Source organism: Hemitrygon akajei, chromosome 7 (genome assembly GCF_048418815.1).
Source record: "Hemitrygon akajei chromosome 7, sHemAka1.3, whole genome shotgun sequence".
Taxonomy (NCBI): Eukaryota; Metazoa; Chordata; class Chondrichthyes; order Myliobatiformes; family Dasyatidae; genus Hemitrygon; species Hemitrygon akajei.
In genome coordinates, this window is record NC_133130.1 from 93105530 (window position 1) to 93130702 (window position 25173).

A 25173-nucleotide genomic window follows, 5' to 3' on the forward strand; every position below is an offset into this window, starting at 1 on the left:
GTATCTCTGTTCTAAAAGGTCGCCCCTCAATTTTAAGGCTGTGCTCTCCAGTTCTGGATACCCCCACCATAGGAAACATTCTCTCCACATGCACCCTATCTAGTCCTTTCAACATCTGGTAGGCTTCAATGAGTTTGCCATGCATTCTTCTAAATTCCAGTGGGTACGAGCCCAAGTTGCCAAATGATCCCCATATGTTAACTCCTTCACTCCCGGAATCATCCTTGTGAAGCTTCTCTGGACTCCCTCCAATAACAACTCATTCTTTCTGAGATATGGGGCCCCCAAACTGTTGACAATACTCCAAATGTGGCCTGACTGGTGTCTTAGAAAGGCTCAGCATTATCTCCTTGCTTTTATATTCTATGCTCCTTGGTACTAATTTAAAGTTCTATACAAATTTTGAAGTTCCACTCACTTCAAAGCTACATCTGAGATGCAAGCTGGTGACTGCAGTGCTGCTCCCAATGTTGATAGCATATTGCTTGAGATCTATTAAAAACTTTTTACCCAGTTCATCCATTATGCTACCTGCCCCCTCCCCAGCTGTTGAAAAACTAATATCTCCTATATTCTCAGTTTGAAACTTCACGTATACATTTTACCTTTATCTTTAATACTTAAAAGAACAGAACCATATTGGGCTAACACAAATATCTATGCTGCCTACCAATTACAGTTTTCCATTCTAGATGCTCTGTTACATCTTAAAGTGAAGACTCCATAATCTCTCTTACCACTGGCTTAAACATCCCTGGAACCCACTTGGTATACCCAGGAAGCACAGCAGCCATTTATTAACTCTCTGGTATCAGTTACGATTTGTAAGGAGTCATAATAGTTCAGCATGGATGGTGGGATCTCCTTTATTATTTGAACAGCTCGAAGTATTATTTCCCACAGAGAGAGCATCTGGGGTCCAGATCAACATCCAAGAGGCAATAGCAGGTGTCCAGTAATGCTCTGCTGTGAAAATTAGATTCACAACCTTGTGACTCATTTGACAAGGTCTATGCACAGGGCCAAGGTGGGCATAGAGGCATAGTGAGCACACAGTTACATACCACACCCATCAGAAAATTATATCCTTTCCAATGGATTTCCTCACTCCCAATCAAGTTAATGCACCTTTCAAGCACTCCAAAACTATCCTCACTCCTTGACCCACCCTCAACCACATTCACCAGCACACAATGACTCAGGTAACACACACAAAATGCTGGTGGAACACAGCAGGCCAGGCAGCATCTACAGGGAGAAGTACTGTTGACATTTCGGGCCGAGACCCTTCGTCAGGACTAACTGAAAGAAAAGATACTAAGAGATTTGAAAGTAGGAGGGGGAGGGGGAAACGCGAAATGATAGGAGAAGACCGGAGGGGGTGGGATGAAGCTAAGGCTGGAAAGGTGATTGGCAAAAGTGATACAGAGCTGGAGAAGGGAAAGGATTATGGGACGGGGGGCCTAGGGAGAAAGAAAGGGGGAGGGGAGCACCAGAGGGAGATGGAGAACAGGCAGAGTGATGGGCAGAGAGAGAGAAAAAAAACAAACAACTAAATATGTCAGGGATGGGGTAAGAAGGGGAGGAGGGGCATTAACGGAAGTTAGAGAAGTCAATGTTCATGCCATCAGGTTGGAGGCTACCCAGCTGGTATGTAAGGTGTTGTTCCTCCAACCTGAGTGTGGCTTCATCTTGACAGTAGAGAAGGCCACGGATAGACATATCAGAATGGGAATGGGACGTGGAATTAAAATGTGTGGCCACTGCGAGATCCTGCTTTCCTTCTTTTTGGATTCCAGATCCAACCAATTCCTCTCTACCACCACTCTCCTCCGTCTCCTTTCCCAACCTTCGAGCTTCGGTGTTTAATACTTAAACAGGATCACTAGTCTTAGCGCCCTTAAAGAAAGTAAGATTTCAGAGGTTCATTGCATGAGACTGCATTCCATACCCCGAGTTCCAAGATAAGCATGGATTGACATCTCATACAATGAACCTTCAACCATTGCTTGCTAAGCGTGCATACCATCTATCTAGAGTTGTAAACAATCTAAGTGTAGGACGTTCCATATCCACTGTTGGTGTTAGTGTAATATAGGGCAACCAAAGCATTTCTTTCCACTAACTAATTCAAACCCAGACACATTATTGCCAACTGTTGGAGTCATACATCTCAGAAAGCAGGCCAATCAGCCAACCCAGGACCAATCCACACTAATCTTACTTGCCAGCATTTGGACAAAGAACTATAATGTTTTGGCAATTTCAAGTACTTGTGCAGACGTTTGAGTTTTGCTGTGGGGCCCGTGGTCACGAGGAACTAGATCACATCAGAAGATTTTGCAAGTCAACTTAACTAGGAGAAAGTCTGTGCTGGTCTTGTCTCCAAATCCCAAAGGGGTCTCACACCTAGTTACCTCAAAGTAGCATCACTCTGTTCTCTCCAGAATCATCACTCACTACCCAACCCCAACCAAGGCCTCAAAAGAAAACACAACTTGCTTACCTTGTTTGGTATCTATATCTTCCGGAATCCCATTTAGCTCCTCTGATTTTTTATCTGTTACATCTCCCTGAATTCCTGAAATCTGGTCAGTTTTCAGAACAGACTGTTGGAAGAAGAGGAGGACAAAGTTATTTTAGTTCAGCCTGTTAAACATATACACTACTTAACCTTTAGACACTATTGAAAAAGAACTCTGCTCATTTCTGGAGGAAGCCATGATCACTTCGTACAAAATGCAAGGGGCATTATATAAAATTGCCAGGATTAAAATGCCCTCCAAGTTCCATGGAGTTTGTTAGGTCCATTCAGGAAGGTTTCTTGACACTGCATGCAGATAAGCCTACAAGAGGAGAGGCTGTACTTGATTTGGTATTGGGGAAATAAACCTGTCTGGTGTCAGATCTCTCAGTGGGAGAGCATTTTGGAGATAGTGATCATAATTCTAACTCCTTTACAATAGCATTGGAGAGGGATAGGAGGTCAAGTTAGAAAAGCGTTTAGTTAGAGTAAGGGGAAATATGACGCTGTCAGGCAGGAACTTGGAAGGATAAATTGGAAACAGTTGTTCTCAGGGAAATGTACGGAAGAAATGTGGCAAATGTTCAGGGGATATTTGTGTGGAGTTCTGCACAGGTACGTTCCAATGAGACAGAAAGGATGGTAGGGTACAGGAACCGTAGTGTACAAAGGCTGTTGTAAATCTAGTCAAGAAGAAAAGAGCTTAAGAAGGGTTCAAAAAACTAGGTAATGATAGAGATCTAGAAGATTATAAGGCTAGCAGGAAGGAGCTTAAGAATGAAATTAGGAGAGCCAGAAGGGGCCATGAGAAGGCCTTGGCAAACAGGATTAAGGAAAACCCCAAGGCATTCTACAAGTATGTGAAGAGGATATGATGTGAAAGAATAGGACCAATCAAGTGTGACAGTGGAAAGTGTGTATGGAACCGGAGGTACTTAATGAGTACTGTACTTTGCTTCAGTATTTACTACGGAAAAGGAGCTTGGCGATTGTAGGGATGACTTACAGCAGAATGAAAAGCTTGAGCATGTAGATATTAAGGAAGAAGATGTGCTGGAGTTTTGGAAAGCATCAAGTTGGATAAGTCACTGGGACTGGACCAGGCTACTGTGGGAGGTGTGGGAGGTGAGGGAGGAGATTGCTGAGCCTCTGGTGATGATCTTTGCATCATCAATGGGGACGGGAGAGGTTCCGGAGGATTGCAAGGTTGCAGATGTTGTTCTCTTATTCAAGAAAGGGAGTAGAGATAACCCAGGAAATTACAGACTAGTGAGTCTTATTTCAATGGTTGGTAAGTTGATGGAGAAGATCCTGAAAGGCAGAACTTATGAACATTTGGAGAGGCATAATAATGAGTAGGAATAGTCAGCATGGCTTTGTCAAAGGCAGGTCATGCCTTACAAGCCTGATTGAATTTCTTTGAGGATGTGACTAAACACATTGATGAAGGAAGAGCAGTAGATGTAGTGTATATGAAGTTCAGCAAGGCATTTGATAAGGTAGCCCATGCAAGGCTTATTAAGTCCAAGGGGACATTGCTTTGTGGATCCAGAACTGGCTTGCCCACAGAAGGCAAAGAGTGGTTGTAGACGGGTCATATTCTGCATGGAGGTCGTTGGCCAGTGGTGTGCCTCAGGAATCTGTTCTGGGACCCTACTTTTCATGATTTTTATAAATGACCTGGATGAAGAAGTGGAGGGATAGTTTAGTAAATTTGCTGATGACACAAAGGTTAGGGATGTTGTGGATAGTGTGGCGGGCTGTCAAAGGTTACAATGTGACATCGATAGGATGCAAAACTGGGCTTAGAAGTGGCAGATGGAGTTCAACCCAGATAAGAGTGAGGTGGTTAATTTTGGTAAGTCAAATATGATGGCAGAATATAGTATTTATGGTTCTTGGCAGTGTGGAGGATCAGAGGGATCTTGGGGTCTGAGTCCATAGGACACTCAAAGCTGCTGCGCAGGTTGACTCTGGGTTAAGATGGCATACAGTGCATTGGCCTTCATCAATCGTGGGATTGAGTTTAAGAGACAAGAGGTAATGTTGCAGCTATATAGGACCCTGGTCAGACCCCACTTGGGAGTACTGCGCTCAGTTCTGGTCGCCTCACTACAGGAAGGATGTGGAAGCCATAGGAAGGGTGCAGAAGAGATTTACAAGGATGTTGCCTGGATTGGGGAGCATGCCTTATGTGATTAGGTTGAGTGAACTCGGCCTTTTCTCCTTGGAGCGATGGAGGTTGAGAGGTGACCTGATAGAGGTGTATAAGATGATGAGAGGCATTGATTATGTGGATAGATAGAGGCTTTTTCCCCAGGGCTGAAATGGCTGCCACAAGAGGACATAGATTTAAGGTGCTGGGGAATAGGTACAGAGGATATGTCAGGGGTAAGTTTGTTTTTACACAGAGAATGGTGAGTACATGGAATGGGCCTCCAGCAATGGTGGTGGAGGCAGATACAATAAGGTCTTTTAAGAGGCTCCTGGATAGGTACATGGATCTTAGAAAAATAGAGGGTAATGGGTAACACTATAGGTAATTTCTAAGGTAAGGAAATATTCGGCACAGCTTTGTGGGCTGAAGGGTCTGTATTGTGCTGTAGGTTTTCTAAGTTCTGTTTTGAACCTTAATCACTACCTCAGTGTAGCAACACTGTGAACACTTCATTCAACAATAGATTTCTTTGTTCTAAACTGTAGTCTTTCTGGTTAAAATTATGTCTGATGCTTAGTGCCTGTGATGCTGCTGCAAGTTTTTTTATTGTACCTGTGCTTGTATATACAGTCGGCCCTCCTTATCCGCGGGGGATTAGTCCCGGGACCCCTCGCAGATACCAAAATTCGCGGATGCTCAAGTCCCTTAGTCAACTTGTCTCAATGCGGTGGATCTTGGGACCCAGCGGAACCCCGGACCTTATTTAACCTGTCTCAGAGCGGTGGACATTAGGACCCAGCGCCAGAGCTCTGAATGCACAGTGTTGCTGTTCATGAAAATAATCACGATCACGATTGAAAATAAAGTGGAAATAATAAAGCGATTGGAAAGAGGTGAAACACCATCGGACATTGGAAAAGCGTTAGGCTACGTCGGTCAACGATTGGAACAATTTTAAAGGATAAAGTGAGAAAGGCTCCGCCCCAATGAAAGCTACAATTATTACTAAGCAACGCAGTGGTTTAATTATTGGGTTTTGGATTTTTGATCCTCCATGTCAACCCGACATGGTGGAGAGCGCATTCCATAGTGATCTGTCACTGGATCGAACTCAGGAACTTCCCGAGCCTGGCACTGAAACATATGTTCTTAAGTGTTTTATATGCATAGAAAGGTAAAATATATACTATATACTAAGACAAACATTTGACTAACTGACACTAAATAATACCGGATGTACCTGTTCCAACTTACTTAGTAACAGAACTTCCGATTTTTTTCAATCCTGATGCACGATAACCCACGCACATCCTCCCGTATACTTTAAATCATCTCTAGATTACTTATAATACCTAATTCAATGCTATGTAAAATGGTTGTTATACTGCATTGTTTAGGGAATAATGACAAGAAAAAAAAAGTCTGTACATGCTCGAACAACGAGTGCTGGAAGAGCACTTCCGGGTTTTCGCGATTTGCGGATGGTTGAATTTGCGCAAGCGGAATCCGCGGATAAGGAGGGCCAACTGTACACTTGTGTATGTGACAATAAACTTAAATATTCACATCAGTTTATTATCATACATACCACGTGCAACAGAAATTCCTTGAATTGGGTATTTTAAAATCTGTCCTTCAAGCCTTGCTCCCTACCAATCAAAGTTTCTTGCTCACCTGAAACTCAGAGTAAAGAATGCCCATGGGAATGATAAACAATAATACATTGCTGTGCACAAACAGAATAGTGACAAGTACAGTCGTTCAAACTGCAGTAATACAAAATGCTAAAGTGACCATAGCAGCAGGGGTAGAGAATATGAAAGAGCTGATTGGTTCAGACGTCTGATAATAGTGAGGAAGAAGCTGTTACATAGAAACATACAAATCTACAGCACAATACAGGCCCTTCGGCCCACAATGCTGTGTCGACCATGTAACCTCCTCTAGAAACTGCCTAGAATTTTCCTACCGCATAGCCCTCTATTTTTCTAAGCTCCATGTACCTATCTACGAGTCTCTTAAAAGACTCTGTTGCATCCACCTCTACCACCGTCACTGGCAGTGCGTTGAATCCGGTCACTTGGGCCTTCAATGACTGTTTCTTCCTGGAATGTAGAAGAGAGAAAAGGAACGACTGGAAGGCAGGCATGCTTGTCAATACTGTTACCCTTCCTGATGCAATGTACACTGTCTTCTGCAACTCACTCTCAGGTTGCTTTCCAGGTAGAACTGTATCTATGTAGAGCAAAATCTCTCATTACTTAGTCACAGTGGGGGTTTAGACCAACTAACACGGACAGATTTGCCATAAACAGTTCTAGTAACCAGAAATTTTCACAGCTGAACAATGAGAAATTCAGCACAATAAAAATTTTAGTCCAGGTGGCATTCTGGGGTGGATAAAAAACTGATTACCATCTTTGATATGGCCCTTGTGGCTAAAGGGATTGGGGGTATGGAGAGAAAGCAGGTACGGAGTTCTGAGTTGGATGATCAGCCATGATCATACTGAATGGCGGTGCAGGCTTGAAGGGCCAAGTGGCCTACTCCTGCACCTATTTTCTATGTTTCTATGTTTTATAAAGAGTATATGCCCAAGGACGAAAGCACAGAATGTATGAGGGGTAATCACAAGAACAGATCACTTGCACAAAGGACATTATTCTCAAAATCTGATTCATGGTCTGATTACGTTGCTTAAATTTAGAACAGAGCAGACACATTTCCTATGGGTGCTTGAGGAGAATCAAGATCTAGAAGACATAGAACTGAAGTGACAAAAATTATTAACTTACTTTACCTCTTTTTAGAAGAGGAAGGCCCAGGATTTTGGGTTTGCACCATGCCTTGCCAAGGTAAAAGTAAAGCATAATCTTATTGAAATAGCAGTGTGAAGGACCAAACAGCCCAGTGTTGCTTCTACTTATTCTCCTGTCAGATGGCGGCTTGCAGCAGCCACTCCGGAGCTGATTATCTGTTATTTGTGAAGTGGGGTACTGTGCGCAATCATAATCGATTGAAAATGGACGTGGGAGCACGGAAGAACATCGGGAAATCTCCAGGAAGACCTTCTTCGTTGCTGCTGTTGCTGTGAGGTCTGGGACTCTGCTGGGAAGAACAGGCCCCCAGTCCTCAGGGTCGCGTTGCCGATGGCCGTTGGCGGGGCCGTCTTAATATGCTCGGCAGAGGATGGTGCGCGGAGAAGCTGTGCCGGAGGGGATGGTCATTGGCTCGGAGGTTCGACAGACTCAGAGTCCGCTGCAGTCAGGTCGCTTTTGGTGTGTGGTGCGTCTGCAAGGCTGGGTTCGACGGAGCTTTCATTGTGTGCTGTGTCTGCGAGGCTGAGTCAGGCGGCGCCGTGGAAGTCCATAGCGGGGGTATTCCCTTCTGCTGCCGGCGAGTCTGTCGGGACCCTGGGGACTTGTGGAAACTGTGTGGTGATTTCTTTTGAACTTATAGTCCTTTAACATCTTTGGACTATTTTTACTGTGCCCATGGTCTGTTTTTTTTAAATCAATTATGCTATTGTTTGCACTGTTGTAACTATATGTTGTAACTATGTGGTTTTGTGTAGGTCTTGTAGCTTTAGTTTTTGATCTTATTTGTCTGGTGGATTTGGAGCTCCTTTCCGGGGAACGCGCTAAGACGGTAGCGCGGTATTAATACGCAGCAAACTCTGAGGACTCTGGATTGAGGATTGCCAAAAGTTATGTGGATTTTCTGGTGTAGTCTGTTTTGTCATATGCTTTTGTGATATCATTCTGGAGGAATGTTGTCTCATGTTTTAACTGCATTGTGTGGCATCCGTCGGTCTCGAGAGACCATGGATCTGCACCTGGAGAGTTTTGATTCAGCTGCTGATGGTGATGCAGCGTCTGTTGTGGCTGTACAGGCCCACACGGGAGTGACAGTCTCGGTTGCAGCGAGAGCATTTGAGGACGCGCCCCTCCAATGTTGCCGTGTTGTCTTTTCGGCGAGCGCGCTTTTCCTCGGCGGCAAGCCTCAGTTTATTGCATTTGTGGTTTCTAAATGACAATAAACTGAATCTGAGATGCCAGATTTGTCATCCACCATGGCTCTCTTGGGTGCAGAGGTTTCATGAAACATATGATGGTAGTTATGTATTGGTGTGGGACTGGACATACGGACTGTACAAAGGATGACAAATCTCCTTCAATCAAACAGGTGTTAGTTGAAACCCAGCTGGCTCACTACATTCAAAGAAAAATTCCAAAGGAAATTATCAAAGTACCTATGTCACCATTTCCAACCCTGAGATTCATTTTCGAGGGCATACTCAACAAATCCATAATAGAATAATAAATAACCATAAAAGAATGAATGAAAGACCGCACCAAATTAGGCGTTCAACCAGTGTGCAAAAGACAACAAACTGTACAAAGAGAAATAAATAATAATAAATAAGCAATATCAAAAACATGAAGTGAAGACTCCTTGAAGGTGAGTCCATGGGTTGTGGGAACATTTTAATGATGGAGCTAGCTAGTGAAGTTGAGTGAAATTATCCCCTTTGATCCAAGAGCCTGATGGTTGAGGGGTAATAAAAAGTCCTGAACCTGTTGGTGAGAGTCCTGAGGCTCCTGTACATTCTCCCTGATGATGTGGTGGCCAGTGCTATCATGTTTGCTGTTGTGTACTGGGGCAGCAGGCTGAGGGTAGCAGACACCAACAAACTCATTCGCAAGGCCAGTGATGTTGTGGGGGTGGAACTGGACTCTCTGACGGTGGTGTCTGAAAAGAGGATGCTGTCCAAGTTGCATGCCATCTTGAACAATGACTCCCATCCACTCCATAATGTACTGGTTAGGCACAGGAGTACATTCAGCCAGAGACTCATTCCACTGAGATGTAACACTGAGCGTCATAGGAAGTCATTCCTGCCTGTGGCCATCAAACTTTACAACTCCTCCCTAGGAGTGTCAGACACCCTGAGCCAATAGGCTGGTCCTGGACTTATTTCCACTTGGCATGATTAACTTCTTATTATTTAATTATTTAGGGTTTTATATTGCTATATTTCTTCACTATTCTTGGTTGGTGCGGCTGTAATGAAACCCAATTTCCCTCGGGATCAATAAAGTATGTCTGTCTGTCTGTTTCCTGTAGATGTGTTCAGTGGTGAGGAGGGTTTTTACCCGTGAAGGACTGTGCCGTATCCACACTTTCAGATGGATTTTCCGTTCAAGGGCATTGGTGTTTTCATACCAGGCTGTGATGCAGCCAGGCAATATACTCTCCAACACACATCTACAAATGTTTGTCAAGTTTTAGAAATCATGAAACTCATAAGGAAGTAAAGGTACTGTCATGCTTTCTTCATAATTGCACTTAACGTGCTGGGCCCAGGGCAGGTCCTCCGAAATAATAACACTAAGGAATCCAAAGTTGCTGACCCTCTCCATCTCTCATCCTCCAATGAGGACTGGCTCATGGACATCTGGTTTCCTCTTCCTGAAGTCAATACTCACTCCTTTGTCTTGCTGACATTGACAATCAAGCCATCACTTGGTCTGATAATATGCAACTATTTACAGATCTTGAAAACAAACGCAAATTCTAATGCTGAACCTGAAGGTTCACACTCAGTGATTTCAGAAGCAACTTCTACCCCTCCACCATCAGTTTTTGATCAGTCCATGAACACTACCTCATTATTCCTTCTTTTGCATTATGTATTTTGTGATTTATAATTTTATGGTTTTGCACCGTATCACTGCTACAAAATAATTAATTTCACATGGTAAGACAGTGATATGAAACCCAATTCTGATTGTCATGTGGGGCTTGAAATCATGAGCTCTGGTCCAGTAACTATCACTTTTCTAGCACACCCCATCGCAGAGCTTTGACAAGAGCATCTAGTAGTAAAATTGCAAATTGATCACATTCATTGTGTACTACATGGATGATTCCCAAGAAAAAAATGATGGATCATTGGATTTACCCAACACTATCATAGATGACGTTCACATTGATAATTTACAAACATATGGGCTCCTCATTCTAACCTATATAGAGAGATTAACATTACCAAAAGGGGAAATGGCCCTTTGGTCCACAATGTAGTTAATCGCCTAATTAATCTCTTCTGCCTTCACAATGTTCTTATCCCTGCACATTGTGTTTATCAAAGATTCTCAAGTGTTTCTGTTTTATTTGCCTCCACTATTATAACTGGCAATAAATTCCACACACCAGCTTCTTTGTAGGAAAGTTACCCCGCAAAATAACCCACATTTGTCCAAACTCTCCCTACACCATTTGCCCACTAATCCAAGTACATGTACACATTGTAAAAAGTGTTGTGCAGGAGAAAGAGGAGGGTGCTGGTTGGTGCAATAGAAGAATGGACCAGGGAGTTAAGAAGAAACCATGGCAATGCCCTGGTTGTCTTGAGCATCAGATACATAAACATTGATCCCTCACTCACCGAGGTGGATCCTAGTTTCTCATCAGCGGTCCAAGCTCAGCCCTACCTTTAGCAACACACCCCAACTGATCACCATTGCCTCTGACATGCAGAGCTGTCTGACCCCCAGTCACTGGGTCCATTCCAAGTATCATATCTGAAAGGTATGCAGGAAAAAAGTCTGAAAACCATGACGGCAAGAGTCTGAAAGGCTGGAGACTAGAATATGCTTGCATCCCACCAGGCACAAATATCGTGATCAGAAGACACCCAGCACCAAAACAGGCCCTTCAGTTACTGAGTCCTGCAAACCATCCAGCATCTACAACCCAGATCGACCACTCACCCTGACATACTAGGGGCAATTGTAGTGGCCTGTTGATCTACCTTCTCTGGACCCTCACCAATACCAGCACATTCCCAGATAAGGGGTACAAAACTGCTCGCAATACTCCAAGTGCAGTCTGACCAGTGAAGCTTCATCATTATATTCTTTTATATTCTAGTCCTCTCAAAATGCAATGTTAGCTTTCATTTCCCTTTCTTACCACCATATCAACCTGCTATTTAAGCTTTAAGGAACCCTGCACAAGAATCCCAAGTCCCCTTACACCTCTGAGCTCTGCATTTCTTCCGTTTAGAAGGAATAAAGACAGACTATTTTCTAACAAAGTACATGACCATACACACTCTCCTAATCTATACAAGTCCTTGAGCAGATTCCGTTTCCTCAATACCACCTGCCACTCCAGTGCACCTATCTTTGAATTGACCGCAAACTTGGCCACAAAGCCATCAATTCCATCCTCCAAATCATCTTTCAGTCCCTACACCGAACCCTGCAGAACACAATGAGTCACTGACAGATAATGAGGGAAGAGCCCCTTTATTCTCACTCTTTGCCTCCTGCAGGCAGCTAGTCTTCTATCCATGCTAGTATCTTTCCTTGTTTAGCAGCCTCTTGTCAAAGGCCATCTGTAAATCCAAGTACACAACATCCACTGACTTTCCTTTGTCTATCCTGCCTGTATTTCCTCAAAGAATTTTAACAGGAAAGCATACTGACTATGACTTGCGTACTTTATCATGTGCCTCCAAGTATCTGGAGACCTTATCCTTAGTCATAGATGCCAACATCTTACCAACCATTAGCCAGGCTAACTGGCCAATAATTTCATGTCATTTGCTATATTCCTTCATAAACAGTGGAGTGACATTTGCAGTTTTCCAGTCCTCCAGATCAATTCCAAGATCTACTAATTCTTGAAGGACCACCACTAATGCCTCCATAATCTCTTCAGCTACCTCTTTCAAAACACTATAGTGTAGTTCATCTGGTCCAGGTGACCTTTTAGATTCCCAACCGCCTTCTCCTTAGAAATACCAACTACACTCACTTCTGCTCCCGGACACTCTCCAACATCATTTTCCAGCAGTCTGATGTCTACTCTCACCTCTCTTTTGCTCTTTATACATCTGAAAAAAACTTCTGGTATTTTCTTTTATATTATTGGCTAGCCTATCTTTTCTCTCTTTATTGCTTTTTAGTTGCCTTCTGTTGGTTTTTAAGGGCCCTCCAATCCTCTGGCATCCCACTAATTTTTGGTATACTATATACCCTCTCTTTGACTTCCACTGTCACCCATAGTTGCCACATCCTCCTTTTAGAATTTTTTTTCTGCAATAGGATGAATCTATGTTGTGTCTCCCAAGCTGGTCCCAGAAACTCCAGCCACTGCTGTTCAGCTATGTCCCCTGCTAGCATCCCCTTCCCATCAACTTTGGTCAGCTCCCCTCTCATGCCTCGGTAGTCAATTTCAGACTATAAGACCTAGGAACAGAAATAGACCATTTGGCCCATCTGGTCTGTCAATCCATTCTGGCTGCTTTATTATCCCTTTCAACTCCATTCATCTGCCTTCTCCTTGTAACATTTGATGCCCTTTCTAATCAAGAACCCATCAACCTCTCCAATAACTTGGCCTCCAGAGCCATCTGTAGCAATGAATTCCACAGATTCACCACCCTTAGTCTAAAAAAATTCCTCCTCATCTTCATTTTAAAGGAACATCCTTCTATTCTGAGGCTATGCCATCTGGTCCTAGATTTCCCACATCCTCTCCACATCCACTCTATCTAAAGCATTTCAATATTCAATAGGTTTCAATGAGATCTCCCTTCATTTTTCTAAGCTCCAGTGAGTATAAGCCCAGAACCATTACACAGTTCTCACACAATAACCCTTTCATTGCCAGGGTCACTCTCATGAACTTCCTCTGGATCCTCTCCAATTTCAGCACATCCTTTCTTAGACAAGGGGTCCAAAACTGCTCAAAATACTCCAAGTACAGCCTGATCAATGCCTTATAAAACCTCATAATTACATCCTTGCTTTTATAGAAACATAGAAAACCCACAGCACAATACAAGCCCTTGGGCCCACGAAGCTGTGCCGAACACGTATTTACCTGAGAAATTACCTAGGGTTACCCGTCGCCCTCTATTTTTCTAAGCTCCATGTACCTGTCCAGGAGTCTCTTAAAAGACCCTATTATATCTGCCTCCACCACCGTCACCGGCAGCCCATTCCACGCACTCACCACTCTAAAAAATTTAACCCGACATCATCTCGTACCTACTTCCAAGCACCTTAAACCTGTGCCCTCTTGTGCTAGCCATTTCAGTCCTTGGAAAAAGCCTCTAACTATCCACACGATCAATGCCTCTCATCATCTTGTACACCTCTATCAGGTCCCCTCTCATATTTATATTCTAGTCCTCTTGAAATTAATGCTAACATTCAATTCGTCTTCCTTACCACTGACTCAACCCGCAAGTTAAACCTTTAGGGAATCCTGCATGAGGGCTGCCAAGTCCCTTTGCTGCTCTGATTTGCTGAATTTGCTCCCCATTTAGAAGATGGTCTATTTCTTCACTCATTTTACCAAAGAACCTGACCGTGCACTGTATTTGCCCATTCCCCAAGTCTAAGTCCTTTCCAGACTCCCTGCTTCCTCAACACCACCTATTTTTGTATTACCCACAAACTCATCAATTCCATCATCCAAATCACAGGCATTTAACCTGAAGCAAGTAGTCTGAACAAAACACCACTAGGCACTGGCAGCCGAGCAGAAAATGCCACCTTTATTCCAAATCCGTGCCTCCTGCCAGTCAGCTAATTTATTATAAGTGCTAGTATCTTTCCTGGTAGACCAAGGGCTCTCATCTTGTTCAGCAGTCTCATGTGCAGCACCTCAAAGGCCTCCTGACCATCAAGGTAAACAACAGCCACTTACATTCCTTTGACTATCCTGCCTGTTATTTCTTCAAAGAATTCCAACAGATTTGTCAGGCAAAGTAAGGAAACCATGCTGACTTCAGCCTACTTTATCAAGTGTCTGCAAATACCTCATCCTTAATACAAACAAGCTGGATGAACTCAGCAGGTCGGGCAGCATCCGTGGAAATGAACAGTCAACGTTTCGGGCCAAGACCCTTCATCAGGACTGAAGAAGGAGGGGCAGGGGCCCTATAAAGAAGGTGGGGGGAGGGTGGAAGGTGCCAGGAGAAAAACCAATCAGAGGAAAGATCAAGGGGTGGGGGAGGGGAAGCAGGGAGGGGATAGGCAGGAGTGGTGAAGAAGGAATCTAAGGGGAAAGCACTATGGGTAGTAGAAGGAGGCAGAACCATGAAGGAGGTGATAGGCAGCTGAAGAGGGGGCAGAGGGAAACTGGGATGGGGGAAAGGAGGGTGAGGGAATTACTGGAAGTTGGAGAATTCAGTGTTCATGCCAAGGGGCTGGAGACTACCCAGACGGTATATGAGGTGTTGCTCCTCCAACCTGAGTTTGGCCTCATCATGGCAGTAGAGGAGGCCATGTATGGACATATCCAAATGGGAATGTGAAGCAGAGTTGAAGTGGGTGGCAACCGGGAGACCCTGTCTGTTGTGGTGGACGGAGCGGAGGTGCTCGACGAAGGGGTCCCCCGATCTGCGTCGGATCTCGCCGATGTAGAGGGGGCCATTCCGGGAGCACCGGATGCAATAGATTACCCCACCAGACTCTCAAGTGAAGTGTTGCCTCACCTGGAAGGACTGTTTGGGGCCCTGAATGGTGGTAAGAGAGGAGGTGTAGGGAACAGACAGGTTCTCCCGGTTGCCACCCACTTCAACTCTGCTTCACATTCACATTTGGATATCTCCATACATGGCCTCCTCTACTGCCATGATGAGGCCAAACTCAGGTTAGAGGAGCAACACCTCATATACCGTCTGGGTAGTCTCCAGCCCCTTGGCCTGAACATCGAATTTTACAACTTCCGGTAATTCCCTCCCTCTCCCTTCCACTATCCCACTTTCACTCTGCCTCCTCTTCCAGCTGCCTATCACCTCTCTCATGATTCTACCTTCTTCTACTACCCATAGTGCTTTCCCCTTTCATTCCTTCTTCACCTTTCTGGCCGATCCCCTCCCTGCTTCTCCTCCCCCACCCCTTGATCTTTCCTCTGATTGTTTTTTCACCTGGCACCTTCCACCCTCCCCCCACCTTCTTCAATCCTGATGAAGGGTATCGGCCCGAAACGTTGACTGCTCATTTCAACGGATGCTGCCCGACCTGCTGAGTTCATCCAGCTTGTTGGTACGTCTTGATTTGACCACAGCATCTGCAGTATACTTTGTGTTTACCTCATCCTTAATAATGGACCCAACATCTTGCCAGTTACTGAACCCAGGCTAACTGTATTTTGCCTCCCTCCCTTCTAAGTGCTGATACATCTGATTTTAGTTTCTCCCTTGCAAACTGCAGGATGAATCCCATCATATTATCACCGCCTCCAAAAGGCTCCTTTTCATCAAACTCCATAAACAAATCTGGTTCAATATACAACACCCTTCCATTCTTTGAAAGAATGTAAAATATCATCTTTACGAATATAGGTTTCTTGGAGAAAGATTATACGAGTTTTAAGTTTCCGGATATAAGAGAAAATCTTATTTCATTTAACAGTGTTATTTAGACCTTTCACATTAAAACTGAGTATATTAATATGTAATATGTAATCAGCATAATGTAATTTCTGATACAAATGGGCACTTTGTTATTGTTTCAGGTAGTCTTGAGAATAAACTAATCGTATTTGCGAATGTATACACTCCAAATACAGATGACTCCTTGTTCTTTGAACATCTTTTCTCTTTTCTGCCTGATTTGAATCGGTATTCCTTAGTGATGGGTGGAGATTTTAACTTTTGGCTTCACCCTATATTAGATCACTCTTCAAGTAAAACCCCTGTCACTAATAAATCAGTCTTACTTTTTAAATCTTTTCTATTTCAATGTGGTATTCTCGACGTGTGGCGTTTTTTACACCCCCAAGAAAAGGAATATTCATATTTCTCTCAGGTTCATCATATGTACTCTCGGATTGACTACTTTTTTATAGATAGAAACTTGCTTCCACTGGTACGATCCTGTGATTATAAGGAGATTGCTTTGTCTGATCATGCACCTGTGATTCTGGCTTTACGATTACCTGTTTACTCTGTACCAAATAGAAGTTGGCATTTTAACTTATCATTGTTATCTGATAAAAAATTTCTGAAGTTTTTGGAAAACCATATTACTTTTTTCTTTAAAGAAAATTTTAAAGGAGATACTGCTGGTACTATAGTCTGGGATACTTTTAAAGCATATATTCATGGAGAAATTATCTCTTACTCTACCTATATAAAGAAAAAAGCTGACAAAGAAAGGTCTGACCTAGCAGCGATATTAAAAGATCTTGATCGAAAGTATGCCCTATCTCCAGATCCAAGTATATATAAGTGTATTGAAATCCAATCCAAGTATAATCTTCTGCTGACTTACCCAATTGAACGACAGCTGTTGAGAGATAAAACTCAATTTTACATTCACGGGGACAGAACAGGTAGTTTATTAGCCAATCGCTTAAAATCTTTTACAGTTAATTGTCAAATCACAGAAATGTTTAAAGATAATGATACAAGATATCCGACCTTTCTGAAATTAACAACGTATTTAAAGACTTTTACCTTAAGTTGTATCAGTCTGACTCTTCTTCAGATGATACCTATATGAATGCTTTTTTCAGTAATATCAGCATTCCTACATTGTCTGCTGATATTCTAACACAGTTAGATCAGCCTATTTCCAATGAAGAAGTGGCTGAGGCTATACGTGCTTTACATTCTGGTAAGACCCCAGGACCTAATGGCTTTCCTGGGGAGTTTTATAAAACTTTCGCTACGTTACTTACACCTTATTTATCCTCTGTTTTATCAGAGTTCTTTAAATCAGGTAAACTCCCTCAATCTTTTTATGAAGCTTTTATTTCTCTTCTTAAAAAAAAATCCAGCTGAATGTTCTTCATACAGAGCGATTTCTTCATTAAATGTTGATGCAAAAATTTCATCCAAAATCTTAGCTCGAAGACTTGAAAATATTTTACCATCTATTATATCACATGACCAGACAGGATTTATTAAAAATCGTTACTCACATTTTAATATACGTCGGTTATTGAATGTGATATATTCACCAGCTAAAAAAAAAATCAGAGTGTATATTATCCTTAGATGCAGAAAAAGCCTTTGATAGGATTGAGTGGAATTATCTTTTTAAGACCTTAGAAAAGTTTAATTTTGGGCCTAATTTTATTCGTTGGGTTAAATTAATTTACCTGTCTCCTACCGCTCAGGTTCTTCCTAACTTTCAAATTTCTAAGCCCTTTAAATTACAGCGGGGAACTAGACAAGGCTGCCCTCTTAGTCCTTTATTTTTTGCTTTAGCTATAGAACCCTTAGTAATAGCATTTCGAGAATCTAAGGACATTTCTGGTATACTAAGGGAAGGTATGACTCATAAAATTTCGTTATACGCTGATGATATTTTACTTTTTATCTCTAACACTGAAACTTCTTTACCTTCGGTTCTTTCTTTAATTTCCCAGTTTAGTTCTTTTTCAGGATATACGCTGAACTTACATAAAAGTGAGCTATTTCCTTTAAATGACCTAATGTCATCAAATGCCAAATTTTCGTTCCAAGTTGTTACAAGTCAATTTACATATCTAGGTGTAACAATTACTAAAAACTTCAAGAATTTATTTAAAGAAAACTTAAACCCCTTATTGAATTATGTGAAAAAGACGCTTTCTAAATGGTCTCCTCTTTCTTTATCCCTAATTGGCCAAATTAATTCGATTAAAATGAAGATACTTCCTAAATTTTTATATCTTTTTCAGGCCTTACCTATTTTTATTCCTAAGACCTACTTTGATTCTTTAGATTCAATTTTAACATCTTATATTTGGAATAATAAACAAGCTCGTTAAAGTAAAGTTTACCTACAAAGAAATAAAGAGATGGGTGGATTAGCCCTACCCAATTTTAGGTTTTACTATTGGGCTGCCAATATAAGGAATATTACTTTCTGGTCCTATTATATTTATCGTAAAGATTGCCCATCATGGGTCTCCTTGGAAGTTAATTCTGTAAAAATTTCCTCTATTGTCTCTCTTCTTGGATCATACTCTTCTTTTTCAGCAAAAAAAAAACAGATAACATAATTGTTAAGCAAACTTTAAGGATTTGGTCTCAATTTAGGAAATTTTTTGGTTTAGCGAATTTTTCATTATCATCTCCCATTCTCCTTAATTATTTTTTTATCCCTTCCATGACTGACAAAGTCTTTAAGGATTAGGATGAACTAGGTAATAAGTGTTTTTGGGACCTGTTTATCTCAGGATCTCTTGCTTCATTTGACCAATTGTCAACTAAATTTGCACTCCCAAAAACACATTTTACAGATACCTTCAAATTAGAGATTTCTTACGTTTCCAATTAACTACTTTTCCTATAGATCCTGATAAAAATTTACTGGACAATCTTTTAAATTTAAAACCTTTTGTTAATGGTTCTATTACCGGTATCTATAACTTGTTGATTGATTCTAGACAAGACTTTTTAGATAAAATAAAAAAAGCTTGGGAGGATGACCTAAATTGTCAGATTTCTGATGAAAGATGGAATAAAATTCTTAAACGGGTTAATAAATCATCTTTCTGTGCTTGTCATTCTCTTCTACAATTTAAAGTGGTTCATAGAGTTTACATTTCTAAACAGAAGCTGTCCAGTTTTTATCGGAACGTTTCTCCACTTTGTAATAAATGCAACTCTGCTGATACCTCTTTAATTCATCTGTTTTGGTTTTGCCCTAAAATTGAAAAGTTTTGGCAGGAAGTATTCCATACCTTCTCACAACTTTTTAGGGTCCAATTTGACCCAAATCCCCTTACTGCCTTGTTTAGTACTATTGCAAATGAAGATATAACTTTAAATACTCCTAACCTACAGGTTTTAGTTGTTACCTCTCTTTTAGCAAGAAGAGCAATCTTGCTTAAATGGAAGGAGTCAACCCCTCCTACACATCTTCAATGGCTACATGATAGTATGTCTTATTTAAATTTAGAAAAGATCCGCTGCTCAGTCTTAAATTCGAAACAATCTTTTTATGACACCTGGGGACCTTTCCTAAATTACTTTTCCAATTTATAAAGTTTAACAGTGCACAGACTTTTAGGTATATTTTTATCTTCTCTTCTTAAGTTTATGTTTTTTTTCTAATTATCCATGATCATCCATCAGCTTTTTTCTTTGGTAGTTGGTAGGGGTGTTGACTTTCTTTTATATTAAAAATTTCTTTTATGATGTATGACCTATCTTTAAATTTTTGATTACAGAGTGGTATACCTTTATGTGTTATGCTATAACATTTTAATTTTATTACAATATATGAATGTACACAATTTATGTTGAGATGTATCTATGTGTTGCACTCTGTAAATCTTTTTTTTGAATAAAAATATTGTAAAAAGAATACACAACACCCAATCCAGAATTGCCTTATCCTTAGTAGGCCCAACCACAGGCTACTCTAAAAAGCCATCTTGTAGGCATTCCACAAATTCTTTCTCTTGTGATCCAGCATTAACCTGATTTTCCCAATCTACTTGCATATTGAAATGACTATCGTAACAATGTTCTTTTTACATGTTTTTTTTCTGTCTCCCATTGGAATTTGTATCCCATTGTATATAACTCCCATCAGGGTTTTTTTACCCTTGCAGTTTCTTAAATCTACCCACTCTATATCTTCTGATCCTATGTCACTTTTTCTAAGGATTTGATTTCATTTTTTACCAACAGAGCCAGCCCACTGCCTATCCTTTCAATACAATATTTATTTTACTTGTTAAGCTCTCAACTGTGATCTTCTTTCAGCCACAACTCAGTGATGCCCACATCATACCTGCCAATTTCTATCTGCTCTACAAGATCATGTACCATACTGCATATACTGCAAACCTTCAGTCCTGTATTCATCATTTTTTTCATGTTACCAAAAGTTAAATTCTTATCCTTCTCTAAACTTTATTTTGTTGATTTGGGAGACTTTAGTAACCTCTCCTGCATTCTCCTTCCCTTTTACATTATCCTCACTTTCTAGACTGTTGAACCAACCCCACCCCACTATTTAAAGACAGACTTCAAACCATCCCATTGACTGCAATTGTGCCCCATCAATGTCCTACCCTTCCTCACATTCTCACTTCAAGCTGCACCTACTTGTATAGTAACTGCCCCATCCTCTGCCCTATTACTCTGGTTCCCATCCACCTGCCAAATTAGTTTAAACCCTCACCAACTGCTCTAGGTAATATCCTGTAAGGATATTGGTCCCCCTCAGGTTCAAGTGTAACCTGTCCTTTTTATATATGTCAAACTTACCTCAGAAGTGATCTCAGTGCTGTAGAAATCTGAAACTCTGTCCCCTGCACCAATTCCTCAGTGACACATTCATCTGCCAAATCATCCTATTCATACCCTCACCAGTGCGACACACAGGCAGCAATCCAGAGATTACTACCCTTGAGGTCTTGCTTTTCAGCTTTCTGCCTAGCTTCCTGTATTCTCTCGTCACACCGTATTTCCTACCCATGTTGTTGGTACCAATATGTACCACAACTTCCGGCTGGTCACCTGCCCCTTTTAGTATACTGTGGACCCAATCCAAGAGGTACCTGACCCTAATACCTAGGATGCAACAAGGCTTCTGCATGTCTCTTTCATGTCCTGTCCCCTACCAACACTGCAGTCATCTCCCCACTTCTCTTCTGAGCCACAGAGCCATTTTCAGTGCTAGAGATCGGTCACTGAAGCTTTCCCCAGTTAGGTTGTCCAACCCATTAGCATCCAAAGCAGTACATGTATTATCGAGGGGAACAGCCACTGTCTCTGTTCCCTTCCCACTCCTGACACCCCTAGCTACCTGCCTCCTGCAACTTGGAAGTGACTACATATCTATAGTTCCTACATATCACATCCTCTCTCTCTCGTCTGATTCGACCATGGCAGACCATGGAGTTCACGTTGATGCACTCTATGCAATGCTCCAGACATTTTTCGATTTTCAAGCAGGATCCATCCTTTTCCAATCAATGCTTATTTTACAGATCTCTCACTTTCATGCTAGTAACAACTGCAAGCCAGAGGTCTACACAATTTTCTTTTTGACTCTATTCCTTTCATCAGAGTCACAATCAAGCGGGGCTCCTGGGATCAGGACAATTGCAAACAACATCTTGATTTTTCTGATTTTGCATTCTTGGATACCCGAGACGACTTCAAATATTGTTCCTTACCTTGTTGATGCCCTGCATTTCAATATGGTTTTATTATATCACTGGCGTTTAGACATCTTCTACAGGAAATTGGATGAAAAATTACACATTAAAGTTCTACCATTTCCTATTCACACCTTCAGACGACACGTTTACAATATATTCACTGATTGCTAACTTCGATATCCATTGGCATCTTTCAGTTGATTTTTTTGGCCATTCCCTCATTAGTTTGTCCAGATCCTTTCATTCCCATTTCTCCTTCCAAACATCATTGCTTGTAATGGTTTCTTTGGTATACAAGAAAAATCTTCACCTTGACAGAGGTGCTGGTTTTATTTTTTAACAGCTGCCTCAACATCTATAGACAATATAACATATAAATTGGCTTGCCCACATAAGGCAGAGGGTGGTTGTAGATGGAGCGTACTCTGCCTGGTAGAGTAGGTTACAACGGGATATTGATGAGATGCAGAGCTGGGCTGAGAAGTGACAGATGGAGTTCACTTGGAAGGTTGAATTGGAAGGCATAATACAGGGTTAAAGGCAGGTTTTTTAGCAGTGTGTAGGAACAGAGGAATCTTGGGGCCCACACTCAATGGTCCCTCAAATTTTCTGAACAAGCTGATAAGGTTGTTAAGAAGGCTTTCATTAGTCAGGGTATTGAGTTTAAGAGGCGCAAAGTAACGTTGCAGCTCTAAAAATCCCTGGTCAGACCACACTTGGAATATTGTGTTCAGTTCTGGTTACCTCAACATTGGAAGGATATGGAAGCTTTAGAGAGGGTGCAGAGATTTACCAGGATGCTGCTCGGGTTAGAACGTTAGAAAGTTTTTGACAAGAGCAGGCCATTCAGCCCAACAGAGCTTGCCAAATTCCTATTCACATGGTGTGCTGAAATAACTACTGAGTTTAGATTTGAAAGTCTCTAAGGTACTACTCTCAACTACACAACTAGGTAGTTTGTTCTATGTGTCCACACTCGCTATGTAAAAAAAATGCTTCCTGATGTTAGTCAGAAATCTCATTTTAACCAGTCTCCACCTATGGCCCTGCGTCCTCATTGATGGATTAATTTTGAAGTAGCAGCTGGCATCCACGTTACTTATACCTCATGATATTGAACACTTCTGTCATATCTCCTCTCATTCTATGTCTACTTAGGCTAGAAAGATTTAATTCTTTCAATCTTTCTTCATAGTTCATACCCTGCAGGCCTGGAATGAGTTCAGTCACCCTTCTCTGAGCTCTCTCCAGTGCCTTCATATCACTCACAAAATATGGAGACTAAAATTGTACACAGTTCTCAAGGTGTGGCCTCACAAGCGTATTATACAGCTTAAGGAGAATGTCTCTAGACTTGAACTCCACTGAGCGCATTACAGTATATAGTCCAACATTCTATTAGCCCTCCTAATCATTTCTGTGTTTTGTCTAAATGTTGATAGTGATGGGTCTACCAGGACGCCCAAATCCTTCTCATACAGTGCACCTTCTAACTCAAGACCCCCCCCCCCCCCATTGTATATTTATATCTAATATTTCCACTTCCTATATGTAGTACTTTACAATTACTTACTTTAAATTTCATCTGCCATTTATCAGCCCACATCTGGATTTGCTTTGGATCTAACTGTTGATTCTGCTGCCTGAATGTTATCAGCCCATCCCCCTGATTTTATGTCATCTGTTAGCTTTACTAATTTATTTGTTATGTGCTTATCCAAATTATTAATGTAAATTTAAAAACAGCAGCAGCCCCAAAACTGATCCCTATGGAAACCACTTTTAACATCTTCTAGGTGTGAAAATGATCCTCTCACCATAACACGTTCTGTTCTGTTTTTGAGCCAATTCTGCACCAATTCACACACCTTATCCTGAATCCTTATCTCCTGTAATTTGATTATTAACCTCTTGTGGGGCCCCTTGTCAAAAGCCTTCTGAAAGGCCAAATATATGATAGCAACTGCTCTATTGTTATCATAGATTTTAGTGGCCTCTTCAAAGAACTCCAGCTTATTAGGAAAACATGATTTCCCTTTTCCGAACTCATGCTAGCTTTCTGCTAACATGACTATTCTTATCAGTTGTTTTTTCCATCTCATTCTTTATTAATGCTTCCATTATCTTACCTACGATTCATGCTAAGCTTGCTGGCCTGTAGTTACCAGGGTCAGTACAGTCACTTTCTTGTACACTGGACAAGGTTAGCCTATTTCCAGTCTTTAGGGATATCAACAGTCTTCACTGACTTTTGAAAAAAACATGTTAGGGGGGTTTGTATATATAATCACAGACCTCTCCAAGAACCCTTGGATATATTTGTCTGTCTTTCTCTGCATAATTTATCACCCCACGATTATTCCCAATATACTTAACTTCTTCCTTGACTTTTCTTTTACCAAAGTATTGAAAAAATATTTTGGGGTCAATCTTAGCATTATCAGCAATATTCTTCTCAACCTGCCTTTTGGCAATCCGAATTTCCCTCTTGACTATAGCTCTCATATTTTCATTTGCCCCATAGTTAACACCGTTACTAATTTTTCTGTATTCTTTACATAGCTGTCTTTTCTTCAAGAATTTTTTAAAATATGTCTTTATTTATTCATGTTTTTTTATTGCTTCTCCCGACCTTGGGTATGAACATTTCCTGCACTGCTTGTATTACCTCATTAAATTGACCCCATTGTTCCTCAACTGACTCAACGTCAAGTAGTTCCTTCCAGTTTACCTTCCAAGGTGTTTGCCACATCTGCACAAACTTTGCCTTTCTGAAATTCAATGGCTTTTACTGATATATTCACCTAAAAAAAACTTCAAGTCTAACAGTGTTATGATCACTTGTTCCTAAAGGCTAAACAACTTCGTACCCAAAATTCTATTCTGATTGTACAGAATATCAAATCTAGACAGATTAGAGAGCATGTCTTATGAGGAAAGGTTAAGCGAGCTAGGGCTTTTCTCTTTGGAGTGGGGAGGATGAGAGATAACTTGATAGAGGTGTATAAGACGATAGGAGGCATAGATCGAGTGGACAGCCAGAGACTTTTGCACAGGATAGAAATTATGAATATGAGGGGTATAACTTTAAGATGACTAGAGGGAAGTATAGAGGGGATGCCAAAGTTAATTATTTTTTTAATATAAACACACGAAGTGGTGGGTGTGTGGAATGCCCTGCCAGGGCTGGGGGTAGAGGCAGATATAACAGGAACATTTAAGAAACTATTAGATAGAACTATAAGAATGGAGGGCTATTTAGGAGGGAAGGGTTAGGCTGATTTTGGAGTAAGTTAAAAGGTCAGATCATTGTGGGATGAAGGGCCTATACTGTGCTGTAGTGTTCAAT

At 41.4% G+C, this 25173-nt stretch overlaps 1 protein-coding gene across 1 annotated transcript in view; it reads right to left on the reverse strand.

The window, feature by feature from the left end:
• Window positions 1-25173, reverse strand: part of akap12b (A kinase (PRKA) anchor protein 12b) — an 82200-nt gene that overhangs the window by 46558 nt on the left and 10469 nt on the right. Inside the window, exon 2 of the mRNA XM_073051440.1 lies at window positions 2507-2609. Within this exon, the coding sequence (XP_072907541.1) occupies window positions 2507-2609 (103 nt within the window). The remainder of the gene's footprint in view (window positions 1-2506; window positions 2610-25173) is intronic.